The sequence below is a fragment of the Botryllus schlosseri genome, chromosome 3, assembly GCF_051294905.1.
Source record: "Botryllus schlosseri isolate E-star chromosome 3, Bs_hap1, whole genome shotgun sequence".
Taxonomy (NCBI): Eukaryota; Metazoa; Chordata; class Ascidiacea; order Stolidobranchia; family Styelidae; genus Botryllus; species Botryllus schlosseri.
This window is the reverse complement of record NC_137238.1, coordinates 12,441,263-12,459,965: the sequence shown is the minus strand read 5'-3', so window position 1 is coordinate 12,459,965 and position 18,703 is coordinate 12,441,263. Positions and strand designations below refer to the sequence as shown.

Here is an 18,703-nt window from a genome sequence, read left to right as displayed (position 1 = left end):
TAATGTTCGCTAGCAGTGTATAGTTGTGCTTGTTGTTACTACAGTGGAGAGACAGCGTAGTTGCAAACTCGGCAGCTGCAACACCATTGGTTGCGGGTTCGAGTCCTACCAAGGTCGACTCCAGAATTCCTGCCCTAGTGTTGGAGGTTTATCTAGTCTCATCCTCGCCATCTCATCGATGAAAGCAGTGTCTTATAAAAGCCTAGAAGTGGGTCATGCTACAAGTCGGCGGTTACGGAATGGAAATGACAAATCGGCTTGGTGTAAATGACTATAGTAGTCGACAAACACCATGAATAACTAAAACAAGCAATCATCAGAACATGCGAACAAAATACAAATTTATTCCGCTCCAAGTTTTTCAACTGACTCGGGCGCGATCACCAATGGACCAAATTAAAAATGATAAATTGTCTAGTACTGACGAAGAATAAATGACCGTTTTATGACATAATGTAACCCACCGATGATGACGATTTAGGCCTTCTTCAATACCCACGCCTTATTGAGACACAGTCAACAACGACTTGGACAAGTCAATTTCGCGATACCCTGATATTAATAAAGTTGAAAACTGAAAGAGCTATATACATTTACAGGGTTACCTTACGTCCTCTTTCAAGTATTGCTTTCACAACTACATTCATTGCAGTAAAGAATTTATTAACTCGAAGACTTTTCGTGTGCCCCTTATCGAGGGTTATCGGCACAATAATAAGCATACAGAGAGAGATTCAAACGAAAACCAAAATGGCAAAGTATGACGTAATAATCAAATCCATGTTGATGGACAATGGATATCCAGACTACGTAATTGAATCTGCCATCACAAAGAAAATGTCGCAATTCAAACAGCCGCGAATTCATGGACCAGACAAATGCCCTGTATACATATATCTCGATTGGCTTGGGTCAGTGTCAGTCGGCTTTTCTAATCAAATCCGGTCATCAGTGCAATCGTGCTATTTTATGCTAAATACCCGAGTGGTGTTCATGACTAGGCCGCTCATGCCTCAAACTCGCAAGGATGTGCTCCCTGCTTTACAAACAAGTAATATTGTATATAAATTCCAATGCCACTGTGATAGTCGGTATGTGGGTCGCACATCTTTGCGGTTGGCTGAACGAGTGAACCAACATGTGCCTAAATCGATTAGGTCAGTAAACAAGCCTATCGATCGATCTGCACTTGTTCGTCGGTGTAAGGAAGCGGTTGACTCTGCTTCCTATAACCAGGTCTCAGCGTTCAACTCTGCAATTGGTCAACATTTAATGAACTACCCGGTGTGTGCCAGTCATTACAATGACAGTATGTTCACTGTGATTGCTAAATGCAGATCTGCCTTCCATCTGTCTGTCTTGGAGTCAACCATAATAAAATTGACCAATCCGGATTTATGTCGGCAGAAAGAGTTTTTATATAATCTCAAAATTTCCCATTAATATATAACGCTATTTGTCTGTGTGTTGTCTTCCGTGTATTATAGTATAATTTGATTTTCTCTCGTCTCTTGTTATGACTACCGGTACAGCTGACTTTGCCTAGCGTTAATTTTTTATTATTCTATTATTACGTCATACTTTGCCATTTTGGTTTTCGTTTGAATCTCTCTCTGTATGCTTATTATTATGCCGTTAACTCTCGATAACGGGCACACGAAAAGTCTTCGAGTTAATAAATTCTTTACTGCAATGAATGTAGTTGTGAAAGCAATACTCAAGTTTAGTACCGCCAACCATATTTTCAAGTATTTGAAGAAAAGGTACAATGCATCTCAGATTAAGAAACTTAATCTGTTACTTAAATGCCGTGGAAGAATAAGAGCATCCCGTACATCAACGGAATTTTTGAAGAAGTGCAACAATTTGCGAACCTTGCCTCGATTCCTCCGAGATAGAATTGACAAATCTCGTGCTCGACACAGTTCTAACATTCAAAGAGCGTTTCTATTTGATGAAATTGAGAAACTTCGTCTATCAATTGTACGACTGAAGAAGAAACGCAGTGTTTTCAATCGAGAGGTTTGTAGAATTTTGTCACTCTTCGACCTCATTCGCTTCTGCCGTTACATGGCAATAATTGATGCTAAGAAAGATAAAGAAAACCAGGCGAAGTATGACCGCAATCAAAAGTTTTTATTTCGACATCGATTCGGCAAATCGGACGTACACAAGAAAATTATTTTCAATCTATCCGATTATAAATTGTCTAGCACCGAGGAATTCGTCCTGTCCATGGCTTGGATTTTTGTTTGCCACCCAAAAATATTAAACGAGAAGAGATTTTTGCGGAGTTTGAAGTCCTTATTGGCCAACTACGCCAGTGGTTCTCAACCGGGGGTCCGCGGACCCCTAGGGGTCCGCGAAGCAATTTCAGGGGGTCCGCGAGAACTCTAAATTTTCAAAATGATTGGTAACCTAATTTTAACTTTTTATAGCTTGAGAAAGTATGAGGTAGTTTCGCACCACAACTGCTAAAACTTCATGACTCACATCATCATAATAATCGCCTCACATGAAATATCCTACTGTGCAAATTTATTTTAATTGCCAAATTGCCAATAACCTACTGATACAAACATATTGCTGTTTACGGGCGTTTTGGTGGGGTTTGTGAAAAAAAAAATGAAAATATGGAGATAGTGGAGATAGTAAGGTCAAATAGGGTGACTTCGTTAATGTTTGCAAACCCTTTTCGATTTGAAGTTGTCAGTCTCATCTAATTAGTGAACAGTCGTTTGAAATAAAAATTTCTGAAGTATTTCCTCTTATTTGTCCTGATGAAGGGATTGGAACCTCGCCACGAAATTGATTTTTATCCTGTGATTTACATAACCACTATTCCAGAATAACTTCAAGATGAGATGCCACATAACAATGACTAGGCTGGACGTAATATCATTAATAATATTTTTTGTTCATTTTGGTGCCATAAATGTTGCGATCACACCAAAAGTAGCCTATCGTCGGAAGCGTTCCGCGTTAGTATTGCAGTAGCCTCCATCCAACGTCCCCTCTAATTTTTGACGAGTCATGCGCACATTCACCAAGTCACTGCGCACATTCACCAAGTCACTGCGCAGACCCTTGCACAACAGTGTGTAACAACTAAAGAAAGGGTCATCTTTTCGGATTTTTTTGTGCGCAAGTTAGATTTTCTGTGCACAGAGACCAGGTCAACACTGCGCACGTGCGCAGCTTAGAGGGAATATTGCCTCTATCGTTTTTGAAATGGATTTTTGGCACTCATCGCTCATATCAAATCGAAGACGCGGATCTTCAAGACACGACCACGTACTTCAAGAAATACAGCTGTAAAATTAGCTTTTAAATAATAAAAGTCGACCCAATTTCTACATAAATAGTATGTTAATTTCAAAATAAGTCATTTTGTTGCAGTATATCACAAGCCTACAGTTCATAATTGCACAAGAGAGATGACGGTTGCACCATAATCGAGCTAAATTTGAACTAATACTTGAGGGGGTCCGCGAGGGTTCGTGACGGCCAAAAGGGGTCCGCGAAGCCAAAAAGGTTGAGAACCACTGAACTACGCCATCATAATGCGCAGGATGCCGACAAGTACTCAGCGTTGCGAGCTAAATTGAGTGACCTAGCTCATGCATATTGTGGAACACCAGTGGATGTTGGAGACTTTTTCATGTCCAATGAATGTTGGCGTGCAATTAAGTCTCTACGCTCCAACTCCAGTATCCACATCACGAAACCTGAAAAAGGATCGGGAGTCGTTATTCTCAATAAGTGTGATTACATTTCAAAAATGAACCACTTGTAACAAGATGAGGACAAATTTAAATTTCTTGGCTCCGCCGAATCACATGACCAAACCGGTAAATCGGAGAAAAAGTTACAGAGAAGATTACTCGATATAAAGAAAGAAGGTGCGTTACCGAAAGAAGTGTACGAGATGGTGAGGCCATCTGGCTCACAAAGACCTCGCATGTATGGACTGCCGAAAGTTCATAAGAGCAACGCACCGCTTTGCCCGATATTATCGATGGTCGGCTCTGCGCAACATTGTTTGGCCAAATGGCTGAATACGGTAATCGAACCTGTGCGTAAACTCTACTCTTCAAATTGCGTTATTGATTCATTCACCTTCGTTGACAACATCAGAAACTTTGATATAAATACCTCGAGCTCATTCCTTAGCTCCTTTGATATCACCAGTCTCTTTACTAATGTCCCCTTGAGTGAAACATTCAATATCTGTGCCGATGCGCTGTATAATAATAGTTTATTACATCCACCTCCTTTTCCGCGTAATGTCTTCATTGAGCTACTTGAAACTGCCACCCGTTCGGTTGAATTTAGCTTCAACAACAACATGTATCTCCAAATAGATGGTTTGGCAATGGGGTTACCCCTTGGGCCTAGCTTAGCAAATATATTTGTTGGTTTCCAAGAAAGCAAACTTTTCTTAAATGCAATCAAACCGCGCATGTATGTTAGATATGTTGATGACACATTCGCAATTTTCGACAGTGAAGACGATTGCAATGTTTTCTTAGCTTCTCTAAACAACTTGCACGGGTCGCTAAACTTCACCATCGAAAAAGAGTCTGACGGCTCACTCGCCTTTCTCGACGTATTGGTGGAAAAGAGCAACCTCGATTTCATTACTTCAGTATATTGGAAACCAACGTCTAACGGTCACTATATTCGCTGGGACTCATTTTGCCCCAAACAACGGAAATTAAATTTGATTTCGTCTTTAGTTCACCGTGCGCTAATGATATGCTCTGATGTTCGGCTCGTGGCGGAAATTGATGAAATCAAATCCATGTTGATTGACAATGAATATCCAGACTACGTAATTGAATCTGCCATCACAAAGAAAATGTCGCAATTCAAACAGCCGCGAATTCATGGACCAGACAAATGCCCTGTATACATACATCTCCCTTGGCTTGGGTCAGTGTCAGTCGGCTTTTCTAATCAAATCTGGTCATCAGTGCAATCGTGCTATTTTATGCTAAATACCCGAGTGGTGTTCATGACTAGGCCGCTCATGCCTCAAACTCGCAAGGATGTGCTCCCTGCTTTACAAACAAGTAATATTGTATATAAATTCCAATGCCACTGTGATAGTCGGTATGTGGGTCGCACATCATTGCGGTTGGCTGAACGAGTGAACCAACATGTGCCTAAATCGATTAGGTCAGTAAACAAGCCTATCGATCGATCTGCACTTTTTCGTCGGTGTAAGGAAGCGGTGTACTCTGCTCCCTATAACCAGGTCTCAGCGTTCAACTCTGCAATTGGTCAACATTTAATGAACTACCCGGTGTGTGCCAGTCATTACAATGACAGTATGTTCACTGTGATTGCTAAATGCAGATCTGCCTTCCATCTGTCTGTCTTGGAGTCAACCATAATAAAATTGACCAATCCGGATTTATGTCTGCAGAAAGAGTTTCTATATAATATCAAAATTTCCCATTAATATATAACGCTATTTGTCTGTGTGTTGTCTTCCGTGTATTATAGTATAATTTGATTTTCTCTCGTCTCTTGTTATGACTAGGGCTGGGCAAAATCGAGTACCTGAGTGATTCGATTCTGAATCACGTAATATGCTTCGAGTCGAGTCGAGTAATCGAGTATCACTCATTATGACGTCACAACAGGATGTACTATGTCGAAGTCCAAATATGAACCTTTTATGCCACCACAAAGAACGTAATGCCTGTTATCCATCACATTAAAGATACTTTGGTATTTTTTTCGACCATACCGATTTCATTGCACTTCTTAACAATTTTGGTGGATGATAATGACTTCGGAAATGTGTTATTTCCAGTAACGTTCGTAGCTTTAAACTGTGCCCGATGTGCTGTAACACGGCCAATCAAGATTTCACGGCTTCCTCAGTGGAAAATAATATCAAAACTATAATTCTCGTTGGTAAATTAACTTTCAGTTGCGAGGACCGTATAATTTCAGTACTCGAAAAAATCGTCTTTTACTACTCGACTCGAATCATTAAAATTACTACTCGATTCAGATTCGAGTACTCGAATCATTTTGCCCAGCCCTAGTTATGACTACCGGTACAGCTGACTCGGCCTAGCGTTAATTTTTTTATTATTGTATTATTACGTCATACTTTGCCATTTTGGTTTTCGTTCAAATCTCTCTCTGTATGCTTATTATTGTGCCGTTAACTCTCGATAAGGGGCACACGAAAAGTCTTCGAGTTAATAAATTCTTTACTGCAATGAATGTAGTTGTGAAAGCAATACTCAAGTTTAGTACCGCCAACCATATTTTCAAGTATTCGAAGAAAAGGTACAATGCATCTCAGGTCCTCTTTTGAGAAGATAAAGTGTGCTCGGAGTACGCCCAAATGTCCTCTTTTTGAGAATTTTGTTTAAATATAGGGTAAAATTGGAGTGAAATACAGTAAATCAGCACTGAAGTAACACTCCGACGACTGTTTTGAGACCTGAGCCAAAAAGCTGATTAATGAACCGACGGATAATGTGAAAGAAACAATTTATTTCGAGAGTTGACCGGAAAGTAGTTTTTTTTTTAGTCAACCGACCACGAAATGGGAAAAATTTACCATTTTTTCGCGATTTTCCTCCGGTAATGCAAGACTGAAAGTTTTTGTAAAAGTGTCCTCTTCTCAGCTTTCCAAAATATCGTAACCCTAACATAATATATATGCAAATAAACTTCTTATCAGAAATATATTATACGCACCATGGATTCAATCACTTCGAAAGAATTCACTGCAAGAAACTACCTTGAAGAATTAAAATTGGATCCAAGTTGGGAAAAGATCAGAAGATACCTGTACTATCTCTGCGTGTCAGTGGATTGTGTTCCTGTTTATCCCAATAAGACTGTTATTGACCGAACATTCACATCTTGTCATATCAACAGCTACTGCGGAAATAGCAACAAATTAATCCCCATTCGTTATCATGGATTTTTACTTCAAATTTGTAACATTTTCATTTTAGCTGCGACATCGTGGTATTATTCAAATCCCGACATAATCGATTCACTACTTTTGTCAAATTCCACATTACTCTTCTAGATATCAACTTATCCTTGACGAAATTGAAGAAACTCTTGCTCAACTCTTTGACGAGTAACAGTGCTCCACCTGAGAATCAATCTCTTACGACATGCAGGATAATTTCGTCCAGCGCCTTCATATGGTTAAACGCCTACCTCGGATTTTGAGAAGTTTGAGCTTGAGAAGAGAACCAAGCTCCTTGAAGCTTGCCGGTTACTCGGCTTCATTGGTGAAGGAAACGGAGCCGCCGCCAAATATTGGCTTTGCCATGCTTTAACGATCGCTTTACTCGGTCTGCTTTTGTTCGGATCCTGAACAATTGCATATTTCGCTTTCCGAGTCCCCAAAGCATTCGAGTGTCTCTGCGATTCGTGTACACTGGGTGAATCAAGTTCAACTTAGATTTTCGTTTCTGCGTACGGGATCGGGCTCGTAATACAGGCAATAATCATTGTATGGGGTATGAGTAAGGTCAAATCTGCTTCTGAGTGCGATTATGAATTTGAGAGTGGATCGCAGGTCCATGTCATGGTACAGTTCTGTATCGGTTCGAATCCTTCGCATTCGCATTCATTGGAAGAGTTCTTGAACTACATAAGATCCTCAGCATTGAAAAGAGACATATTGACTCATAGACCGGACATTGGCATTCGACATGACGATTGTTTCGAGCCCCTGGTATCATTGGCGCGGCTTTTTAAACTCGTCTATGCCCATTGTACGACTTTCTGCTAAGAAGGGAAAAACTTGACGAATTAAAATTCATCAAAAAGATGGAGGTTACCACTTATACTTGAGAGGAGTGTATTTATATAGCCAGACTGCTTCCGAAGCATCGCCTATGGCAGATATTCGTAATGTTGTTGCAGAACTCAGTTTCTAGTTTAGTAGCGTGTAGCACGACAACTAAGCAAGCTTTCAAGGACATGCTAGTGGACTTTAATTCAATCGATTTTCGGACATGGTGCAGGTCGAGGATTTAGAAGGCAACCCGCATAAGTGGCACGGGGAGCAACACTCCAATTGCTCGCCTCTGTTGGAAGGATACAGCATCTTATATCATGCCGTTCGCCAGAATTAGTCTGATGGCAAACAAGTACCGTTTGCTGTTATTATGTTTTTATTAGATTATTGCAACCCGCAGATGCCTCTCTATGTCCATTCATATAACAAGTGAAAGTACAAATCAAACAAGCTGTAAGTTTCGATAGCACAAAATGAATGTGACCGATATTTGAATACTGGCGAAATGAGAAAGATCAAGTGCAAGCTTGACTCGCTGCTATTTTACCGCGATGTTTATAGACCGCGTGGAGAATATGAGCAACTGCTAGAAAGGTACAGACAAAGCATCGACGAGGGCGACATGATATATGTAGAGGCACTTCCGTCGGTCTTGAAGTCAAGGCGATTTCGGGAATCGGATGATGACGCATCAAAATTAATCTAATTATCCAAAGAGAATGGACACATTTCGATTGCAACAGCCCTACGCGAGTCACAAATTCCCGGTGAGCGTTGATCAGGGTTGACCAAGACGTGGTGGTCTGCCAGGTTATTTATTGTGATCCATGGAATGGTTTCAAGATTTAATCTATGCATGCTTTATGCATTCCTAAATATCAGAAATAACATCAGTATTTAAATTTTGAATGAGATCACAATGATTGTATTCGCCATGCTCGGTACCACCAGGGTTGCATTGGAAATAAATGGTGTAATAAAAAAATTGGTTTAAAACATGTTTTAAACAGTGTTTTAGAAGAATTCCATATGATGAAAACAGAAGCCGCGTAAATACTTTCAAAAAAACATGCAGAGTGAGTCTACGGACGATTTGAACCCAACAGTCGACGTATACGATATGGAATGGTTCAAAGATATATTTGGTTCGTTTAGGACAAGAGTCGAAAGACTTTTTCGTCAACGAAGTCATATTTACCCTATAAAACTCTCACTCTTTTCTGACGTTACAATTTACAGATTGGCGACGTCATGGTTGAAAAGTGAGTTAAAATCCGGCGATGTCGTTAACAGAAGCGTGCTCTCGCATGGGGACCGGTTGCTGCTCTGACTTACGACTTTCCCAGGATAAAAACTCCACTCAGAATCTACTCGATTACTTAAAAATGCGCCTTTAATAAGTGCGGTCTGGCCAACGCTCGTGACAGAGCATCTCTAAATGATTTCGACACTATCACTCAAACCAACGATTTTCCAGATCCAGTCGCCGCAAGATGCTGTCAAGTCTCGGGTGCTGTTTATCATATTCAACATAACAGTATATCGATTTAGTGCTTTTCCATTATTGCTAACATGCTAACAACGTATTTAATCGTAGGTGCCAATACTTTATTAAAATCAATATAATCAGGCTCGGAATTCACCCGTTTTGTATTGCACGGTCCTGGCGGGGATTCTTCATTAACAGGTCATTTCTCGGCTATGTAGAGAATCAAGTATCACGAGAAACAACAGCTGCATGGTGTGAAAAATAACCGGTTAACAATAGACCTCGAAACCCCGTTATTCCTCAAAAACAAGTGCCTCATTAGGTCCATTACGCTTTAAAATACCAACTTGAAGTTGCTGGTGCAACGACACGATATTCGTCAGGCGGTAATGTCATATACATATATTCATGTCATACAGTCTACATTAACCGGACTCGGCCGACAACAAAGGTGTTAATGATAAAACAAATACCTGACCGGGGATCACGATAATGATAACTAAGTATCAATCATTCATGTGCGAATACTAACATATCCTATCAGAATATTCACACATAATCTTTCATATTGTACACAATACCTTGCACGTTGTCACAAATCAGTTGATCACCGTTATTCCGAGGGTTATTTTTGTAGCAGGGTTGTAACCAAGTGACAAGGTTACGATTCACAAGTCGATCTCACTTCTGTAGTTTTGACTCGAGTCAAGTCGAGTCATTTTAAATTGAGCACCGAGTGAGTCCGAGTCCAAGTCAGTGAGTAGAGGGCCAAGTCCGAGTCACAGTGTTGTGAGTCGAGCTCGAGTCCAAGTCATTGCTTTCACTGTTCAGTATTGAATTCAATCTGGTTCAATCCACATTTTTCAACTCTGCCTTAGTGACATAGAATGGCTCGCATTCGTAATATGGTAGTTTTACGCAGTCCTAACAGTTTCTAGACCTATTTCCCAAGTATTTTCGAGGACTGAGAGACAAATGCCAATAATGTGGTGACTTTACTATTCTGCGAAGGTACAATAGTAGTCTGTCTCTACTCGAGTCATTACAGCCCTGTTGTGTTGGACTTTTATAGTACCTATAGTATTTAGTACGAAATACACTGGCACAATAGGGAGCGCAAACCTTATACGAGAGTGGACAAAGTTTTAGTATTGGATGAAACCTACATGAGGAAGACCCCATGAATTGATAGTATCATGGCCAATGCATAATGGAATCCGCTGATATCTGTCACTTTTTCCCATCCAAACACACATCGACCCTTCGTTCTTTACAGTGTCGACGAAAAATGTAAGTATTTCATTATATGAAAGATTTTGTCAAACATACGTACATGCTAGAGATGGTGTGAACGTCTGATAGGTTCAGGTTCGCGTGAACGCGAACCTCTTTGAAAGGTTCTGTGTGAACGCGAACGTGAGCCTCATGACGTCACATAACGTCATATTGCTAATTCCAATCGTACATTTCAGTGAAGTGATGTACTAATTTACACGATACCAAGCGACGACTCGGGCCACATAATGCCGCAATGCTGAAGTACACACTGCCCTTTTCAACGTCGTCAAATGTATCAACTGGAGCAATCAAATGATATAATAATCCCATAAAAGCAATAAATTCCGTCGCTTTGCTAACAATTTCGACGGGGACTTGCAAGTGAATATAAGCTTACGCCTTAACGGTCCAGGGCAGACCGGGCAATCTATTCGGCGTCAGAGAGTTGCTACGTTGATATTGAGCGGAGTGTAACACGGATTTTAGCCCATTAACAAGTTATACAGAAGTAGCCAATACCCAAATCGCACAAATCTGGTTTTATGATACGATAAACGTATGAAATCGTCATGGACCCAGTACGGGTAAAGCTCACAGCGAAGAGTCACTACTTATTCACTAACAGAAAGCTGGATATTTCGAGTAAACTTTTGGAACAAAGCAGGTAAGATTTTTGAGATTGTCAAGGTGCATGCTCATTTAGTGTTGAAATTATATGCATAGAGTGGCCCGCAGTTGAACTGAAATACATTTCAACCACAGATGTTCTAATGACATGAAAATTGTATTGTGTGGGAAAGGTTCACAGTGGAGATCGTACCAAGGTTCGTTTGTGAACGTGAACCTCTAAATTTGCGAACCTCACGTTCACACCATCCCTAATACATACACATACACACACTTGAATGTAGGCTAGCCTAGTGACCGAATTGCGAGCAGAGTATCGAGTACCAACATATATGTCCTATATATTAACTATATTATTAACTTTGAAATTTCAATTGCGTACCTCTTAGCAGATTCGCGAACATACGTGGTCTTGTGCCACATTACTACACTGTGCTATGTAGCCATGTTTCGGAATATTGTATGAATAATTACTTGTTATATATCTAGAAGGGGTTGATTCTGTCAATGATACAGAGTATCCGCTGATGTAGTTTCAAGTGCATTCTTACCTGTGCCACCCCAGATAACTAAGCCGTAGCGAAACTTTGATTGGGTATTTACCAGAATTTTCGTGTCTACTTCCACTTAATAATGTTTCACGCGTCTTGAAAATCGCTAATTCGACTTGAACTTGAATATAAATCTACCGCGTTAATTCTGCGTCTACTTGAGTGGGAAAGCTGACCACTATGACCAATGACCATCATCTGCGTACATTGCTGGTGTAATAATTGTTTTTCATCAGTGGATCCGTTTTTGGCCGTTCGCCCATTCGCATTTTGAATGGAAAGTTACACAGATACATATGTTCTTTAATTTGGATGTCCCTGTGCTATACATAGATCCGTAAAAACCAGAATATAGTGAGATATTATATTCGGGTTTCACGGCACAGTTTTTACCCAAAGACCGGAATTTTCAATCATATTAGATACTGGCGTCGATTAGACGTGCATTATATACATCATGTTATAACTAGGGCGATTTTTTTACCTAAAAAACGAAAGATACTGACCTAAAAAAATCAAAATTTTAACTTTTTTACCTCAAAAAACTTACTTTTGACCAAATTTTGTCCTCACGTATGTAAATTGGGTGTTTCCCACAAAATCTCAGAATTGTACTACTTTCTGGTTGGAAATGTCTGTCATTACGCAGTATTTAGGCCTGAGAAAACTTTTTTGACTTTAACGAAATCTGACCCTATGAAAAATCTCAGTAGTTACATCACGCATTATGGAAGAACTAATTAAAATTCGTTGTAGTACAACGGAAGATACTTTACTGTATTCTCGGGTAGAAAGTGTCTGTCCTTACTAAGTAGCTTTCCAAGAATGGAGAAAGAACGTTCAACAGTAGCAGTTGCTGGCTGACCACACTGAAGTTGTGTACAGTACACGGCTGGTGACACACGTGTTGCTTCATTGTGACAATTTTGTCTACATCATGCGCTTGTTCGTATGAAAACCAATGCTCATTGCCCACACAGACTTGCTTCAGTTAGGATATTACGGTACGTTGAGCATAACACCATGCCAGCCTATTTGTTTCATTTCACCGTTTATGATTCAGAATAAGCAGACAATGGGACGTCTACAATGGTAGGCCGTTAAATTTGGCTACAAGCGGTAAAATATCAATGATAAGTTCACCCATAGTGCAAACATCCACGATACAAACGAGTGCAGATTGTAAACAAATTTTGATTGTGTAAACAATTTTGACATTTTTTGACCTGACGCTACAATTTTGACAAAATTTAGATTTTTTTTTGACAAGTCAAAAAAATCGCACTAGTTATAACGCACTGAGACAGTCGTATGAGGAGGGCTTTTAATGGCTATGAAGTAAACCTTCTACATTTCTATACATGGAATGCTTGCGACTCCGCGTTTGCTCTGGACTCCATCTCTACTTATTTCCAAACAAACCGCTAGGCATAATCCTTGACCTTTTAAACAAGCACAGTCTCAGATTTCCATGAAGCCCAGCCTGCTTCAGTAACACATATGTTACAGCAAAAAGGTTCATTCGCGTAAACAAGACGTTGCCTGGCAGGTTCGAAATTACGCGCGTCGTCGGAAGTATATTTTATTCCAGACCTATTTCACAGAATCTGCAATATTTTCACGCTAATCGAGATCGTTTCCAGATATGTATACAAACGCTTCCTACATTTCCCAGGTTTTTCGTCTGCTCTCTGTCGAGTGTTAACCTAAACAATTGGATATTTGAAGATATATAAAATGTTCGCGAGGGCATCAAAGATATTTTCGTCGCTGAATCCTACGTATTCAGCGCTGCTTTAGCGAATGATATTGTGGAACTGAAGCGGAGTTTGAATATCAAATTTAATAAGAGACCGCGTATCGGTCATTTGACGAGGAAATGTCGAATGTCGCGGCATTGACGTTGCTGGTCATTGCAGTCCTTGTCTTCAATTGCGCGAATACGCAATCAAGCACAGCGAGCGGTAAGTTTATTGTACTATTACGTGGATGAATGTATTATAGGATGAGCATTGTGAAATGAGTATTCCCAGTGCGTAGTTGTGAAAATGTATCATTACGTGTCTTGGCCGTTTGAAAATATCACACAGAATGTTCAGGAAGAGGTATGAAACTTCATATCACGCTGGGTATACGCGAGAATCTGCTGAGATCCATAATTCTTTAAGTTGATATTGAAAGTACATCTTAGGTGCTGTATTATGTCTCAATAAACGTCATAACACAAATAGATTTCAGGGCTTTTCAACCGCCCAGTTAAAAACTTCCCGCATTTTACCAACAACAGATGTAACGGGCAACAGAACAATATTACCATGTAGTTGTATTGCCTAATTCAATTTATTTATCAGAACAATATTGATGTGTAATTCTTTTTATGCATTCTAAAACATTAATGGATAGCGTTCGTAAGCTTGCAATTGTAAATTTGCCAAATGTCAGTTATACGGGATGGGTCGCGCTCTTTTGATTTCGTTATTGCCATGGCAGATGAGGTTTGATATAAATAGGTAGATCTGAATCAGGGAAGAATTTTAGGAGTGTAAAAAGTATATGGTATCATCAAGTATCAAAACTAAAAATGTTTCGACACTGTCGTATCGAGAAACCAGAACATGTCAAAGAATGAGTAATCAACAAAACATCAAGCATGCACTAAGTATCAGCCGTACAATATATCAAACAGCTTTGGAGTGGTCACTATAGTAATAGGAAAATCACCATTTTCGATAGAGAGACGGGCGATGGGCGAACTAATTAACTCAATGATCACGTAGCAATACCATACCGTTCTGTACCGTAACAATGCGTTCATAAAATCAGTGAAGTTGGGAGCAGCAAAATATGCGGCGCCCTGTCGATTGGCTGCTCATTGAGAACCCTTAGACAGTGGTTCTCAACCTTTTTGTCTTCGCAGACCCCCTCTGAGCAGTCACGGATTCCCGCGGACCCCCAAACTTTAGTCCAAATTTAGCTCTATTACCGTGCAACCATTAGCTGTCCTGTGCAAATATTAGCGGTATGCTAGAGATAAATAGCAACAATGACATTTTTTCGAATTAACATCATGCTATTTATGTATATGCATTGGGAACACGCTCATTATTTCAAAGCAAATTCTGTGGCTGCATTTCTTGAAATACATTGTCATGTCTCGAAAATCCGCACAGTCGAGCTCACATTAACGAGTGCCGAAAATGCATTAATTTCAACAAATATAGGTGGTGGCGAATGTAATAATAACGCGTAACGCTTCCGACGACATCTTCGGGTGTGATCGCAACATACGTGGCACCAATAAAATGTTCAGCCTAGTACATTTCTATGTAGCAGCTCATCTTGAAGTTATTCTGGAATAGATGGTTATGTATATCACAGGAGAAAACGTATTGTTTTTGCGAGTGAATTTATTACGAAACCCTAACAAAGCATCTCTAAAAAGCAATATGTTTGTATCACTAGGCTATCAGCCAATTGGCGATTAAAATGGGTTTGCGCAGTAGAATATTACATCTCAGACGCCAGACGGCCATACTCTTTACGCGAGTCCTTAAGTCTTAGCAGTTAAGAAGCGAAACTGCTTCGTGATTTCTCTAATTGCAAGAAAATAGAAATTAGGTTATCACACATTTTGAAAATTTAGAGGTCTCGCGGACCCGCGGAAATTGGTTCGCGTACCCCCGGTTGAGAACCACTGCCATAGTATATTGCGTCGAATTATTTTCTGTGTATTTGGTAGTGAGTCAGCCCTGCGTATATTAGCTATAATTGAACTATATTGTATTAATAGGCACAACACAATGGAGCTTATTGCCATCGATTCCCAACCGCAGCTCCTAGAGCCGCATGCGGCTCCCAGCTAGCCTTCTTGTGGCTCTCATTGACGTTTGAAAATCGAATAAAAATGTTAAAAAATCGATTTATGACGATAAAAAAAGCATATACAAAAATGACCCTTGCTTGACTTGGAGTCTGGAGTTTATAATTAGGATTAGAGCAAAGTGGTGAATAGACTGCTATTGTTACGTCTCTGTTGGTTCAAATTAATGCGCCATAACTTTTCAATTGAACGAGCAGCGGCTATAGTTGAGGCAATAACCAGCAGTATAGCTGTCCGGTTTTTCTCGACCTTACGCTTTTTTCGTACTCTTCTTTATTGAACTTTATCTAAAGTATTTATGGCGAGGAGCAGCTTAGATAAACCTCCAACACTTAAGTAGAATTCTGTAGTCGCCCTCGGTCGGACTCGATCCCAGAGCTCTTTGGTATTGTCGCTGTGGATTATACCACTACGATATCTCGCCAGTCCATTATGGTCGTTGGTGTCACCATGGTATCTTACAATGATGTGGACACAAGCAAATCTCACGGCTCACTACGGTTGGTTTACGTCACACTTTCCATTTGGCGAAAGGCAATTTTACGGTGATTTTTGACTGGCTTTCCGTGCGCGAAATTTGATAAAATTGGTATCAATCGAATGCTACCGCGGTACTGATTGCGAAAATATAAATTTCATTTTGTGCGTGGTCCAGGAACATCCCAAAATCAGTCTCGAATGTGGCATTGAAACGGAGTTTGGTAGTTTGATGCAAAAATGCCGTCTGGAATAATACAGCGCAGCTCGGAGTTACTATGCACGAGAGTGAAAATGTGAATGCTTAATCGCTTGCGCAACAATGGCCAATATGCTAGTGGTTCGCGATGCTTCTCAACTGCTCCCAGACGGCATGGCTGCGTCACAATACCAAACTCTGTTACAATGCAACATTCGAGGCTGATGTTGGTGGGTTGGCGGATCTTGACCAAGTCGCTGTCGTTGTCGTCTGGCGAAGGGTTTCTATTTTTGGTAATTTCAGTATTCCAGGTATTTCCAGTACGTTAGTGATTTCACACCAAGCCGATATTCTTTATTCCTATTCCTGAGCTTACAACACTAGCTTGACCCACTTGCTTTTTTATGCTAGGGGTCGGCGCCAGATTCATCCCTTTTGATCTTTCATGCCGTACCAGTCACATAATACAAAATTCTACTGCCAAAATCTATACGTTTTAAGTGTGGTGCTTTATTATCAAACGAATGCATATTATGTGATATTACAGATGGATCGCATATAGGGACTGTAGTCCAGAAATACCTTTATCCAAATGCCAGAGAATAGCCGGAAGGATTTGGTAAATTGATTTCATAAACGGCTACCATTCTGGCTCCATCTAGCGGCCCACATCGAAATAAGTAGGCATATACTTCATTGATATATTTGTTTTTTTCGTGATTCTGTGCTGGCCCTGCGTATGTGTTGCGAAGACTACAGCCGATTTGACCGTACACGCGATTCATACGTGTTCCAAATACCAATCTAGGTAGCTGACAGTTAACTAACTGCCAGTATTTTGAGTAGGCCGAGTTCTAGTTCTAGTTGCGGATTTTAGAAAGTACTGCTGTTCGTTCTAGTTTTTGTTCTTGTTGCGAACTTGGAAAACCCAGTAGTTTGTATAAGTCTGAAGCGAACTCTTCGAATTTGTTAAAATAGTCTTAAATCGATTTTTGCGTATCCATGGTACGATGTTGAGTCATGACATATAAAGGTAATTGAATCAATTTATTATAATTCTTTATTCACAGTAAAACTGGTAAATACACAGTACACACACAATCCGAGGAGCAACCTGCCCCCAAAGGAAAATGGCGAGATTGGAGTAAATTTTTAAAATTTCAGTAATACATTCAAATTGTTATTCCTATGCAATACATGGAGAAGTCAGATTACAGAATTGGAGCAGATGAAGATTTGGCAAGGGTTACGGAGCAGAGGTAGAGATGATTGAAGTTGAAGAATCGAATTTACAGAAATTATGCTGTGTTTCACAAGTGTAATTTTAGTCCAGTGGTACATTCAAGGCCTTCCAAAGAATGTGCACAGTGCCTGATAATGTGATCTTTTGGATCATGTCGAATCGCACGTTACCCGGAATTTGTTGGATATGTCTCATGAGTTTTTTGCTTACGACCCCTGTGGCGCCAATGACTATCGGTACAATGTTTATTTTGCATCGCCACATTTTCTGACATTTATACAGTGGTAGGGTTACCATACGTCCTCTTTTAAGAGGATTTGTCCTTTTTTTGACTTTTTTGAAAGTGTCCTCGGAGGACGCCCTTTTGTCCTCTTTTTTGAAAATTTAGGTAACATTTAGAGCAAAATGCGAGTGATGTGCCGTAAATTAGCACAAAACTGACGCCCCGGAGGGTATTTCGGAGCGAAAAACGGTGATTTGAGCTCTGAGCGTAAAGTTGACCTTTTTGTTTTAGTCAACCGGTCACAAAGTGGGAAAAATTTACCGGTTTTTGAGAATTCTTTTTCGGTTTTGCAAGTTTCTGAAAAAGTGTCATCTTTTTAGATTTCCAAAATATGGTATGCCTATACAGTGGTGCCTCTCGCCTTTTCCAGGCTATGTGCACCACGACACTAATTTTTGTAATGTTCATATTTCTTTGTCTTTTGGTAATCTTGGGGACGACTTCTTCACTCGTTCCCTCTGTCAATCATCATACTCTCTCGCACCCATGCGTCCCCGTCGTGGTCTTTGCTGCCGACTTGTAGCACAGCTCACTTTCAGTCTGGGCTTTTCAATGCACTGCAATTGCAGTGAGGTCGGCAATGAGGAGCCCAGAGCAACCTCCGACACATAGAAGTTGGTCCGAACCGGGATTCGAATCACTGCCACTGCAGTCGTGACGCTGGTGCTTAACCAACTGCGCCACTCGCTTCCCAATTGTATTAACTTAATTAACTCCGCTAAGTAACGAAATTGCCAACTGTGAAGAATTATTTCTACTGCAACGGACATGCTTTGAAAGTGCACATCTTATGGACAGGATAGACTGAATCACTTGATAAAGCCGGAGACCTTTAGAGTCAGAGAGGGAAATTTTATACAGCACTGCGACCATAGATATTT

General features: G+C 40.2%; 1 protein-coding gene across 3 annotated transcripts in view; it reads left to right on the top strand.

Moving 5' to 3' along the window:
* The first annotated feature begins 13,496 nt into the window (after nt 1–13,496).
* Nucleotides 13,497–18,703, top strand: part of LOC145434897 (sushi, von Willebrand factor type A, EGF and pentraxin domain-containing protein 1-like) — a 221,150-nt gene continuing 215,943 nt past the window's right edge. For all 3 annotated transcript variants that reach the window (XM_080312126.1, XM_080312125.1, XM_080312124.1), the window contains exon 1: nt 13,497–13,704. In XM_080312126.1, coding sequence (XP_080168252.1) covers nt 13,620–13,704 — 85 coding nt within the window. In that variant the 5' untranslated portion in view covers nt 13,497–13,619. The remainder of the gene's footprint in view (nt 13,705–18,703) is intronic.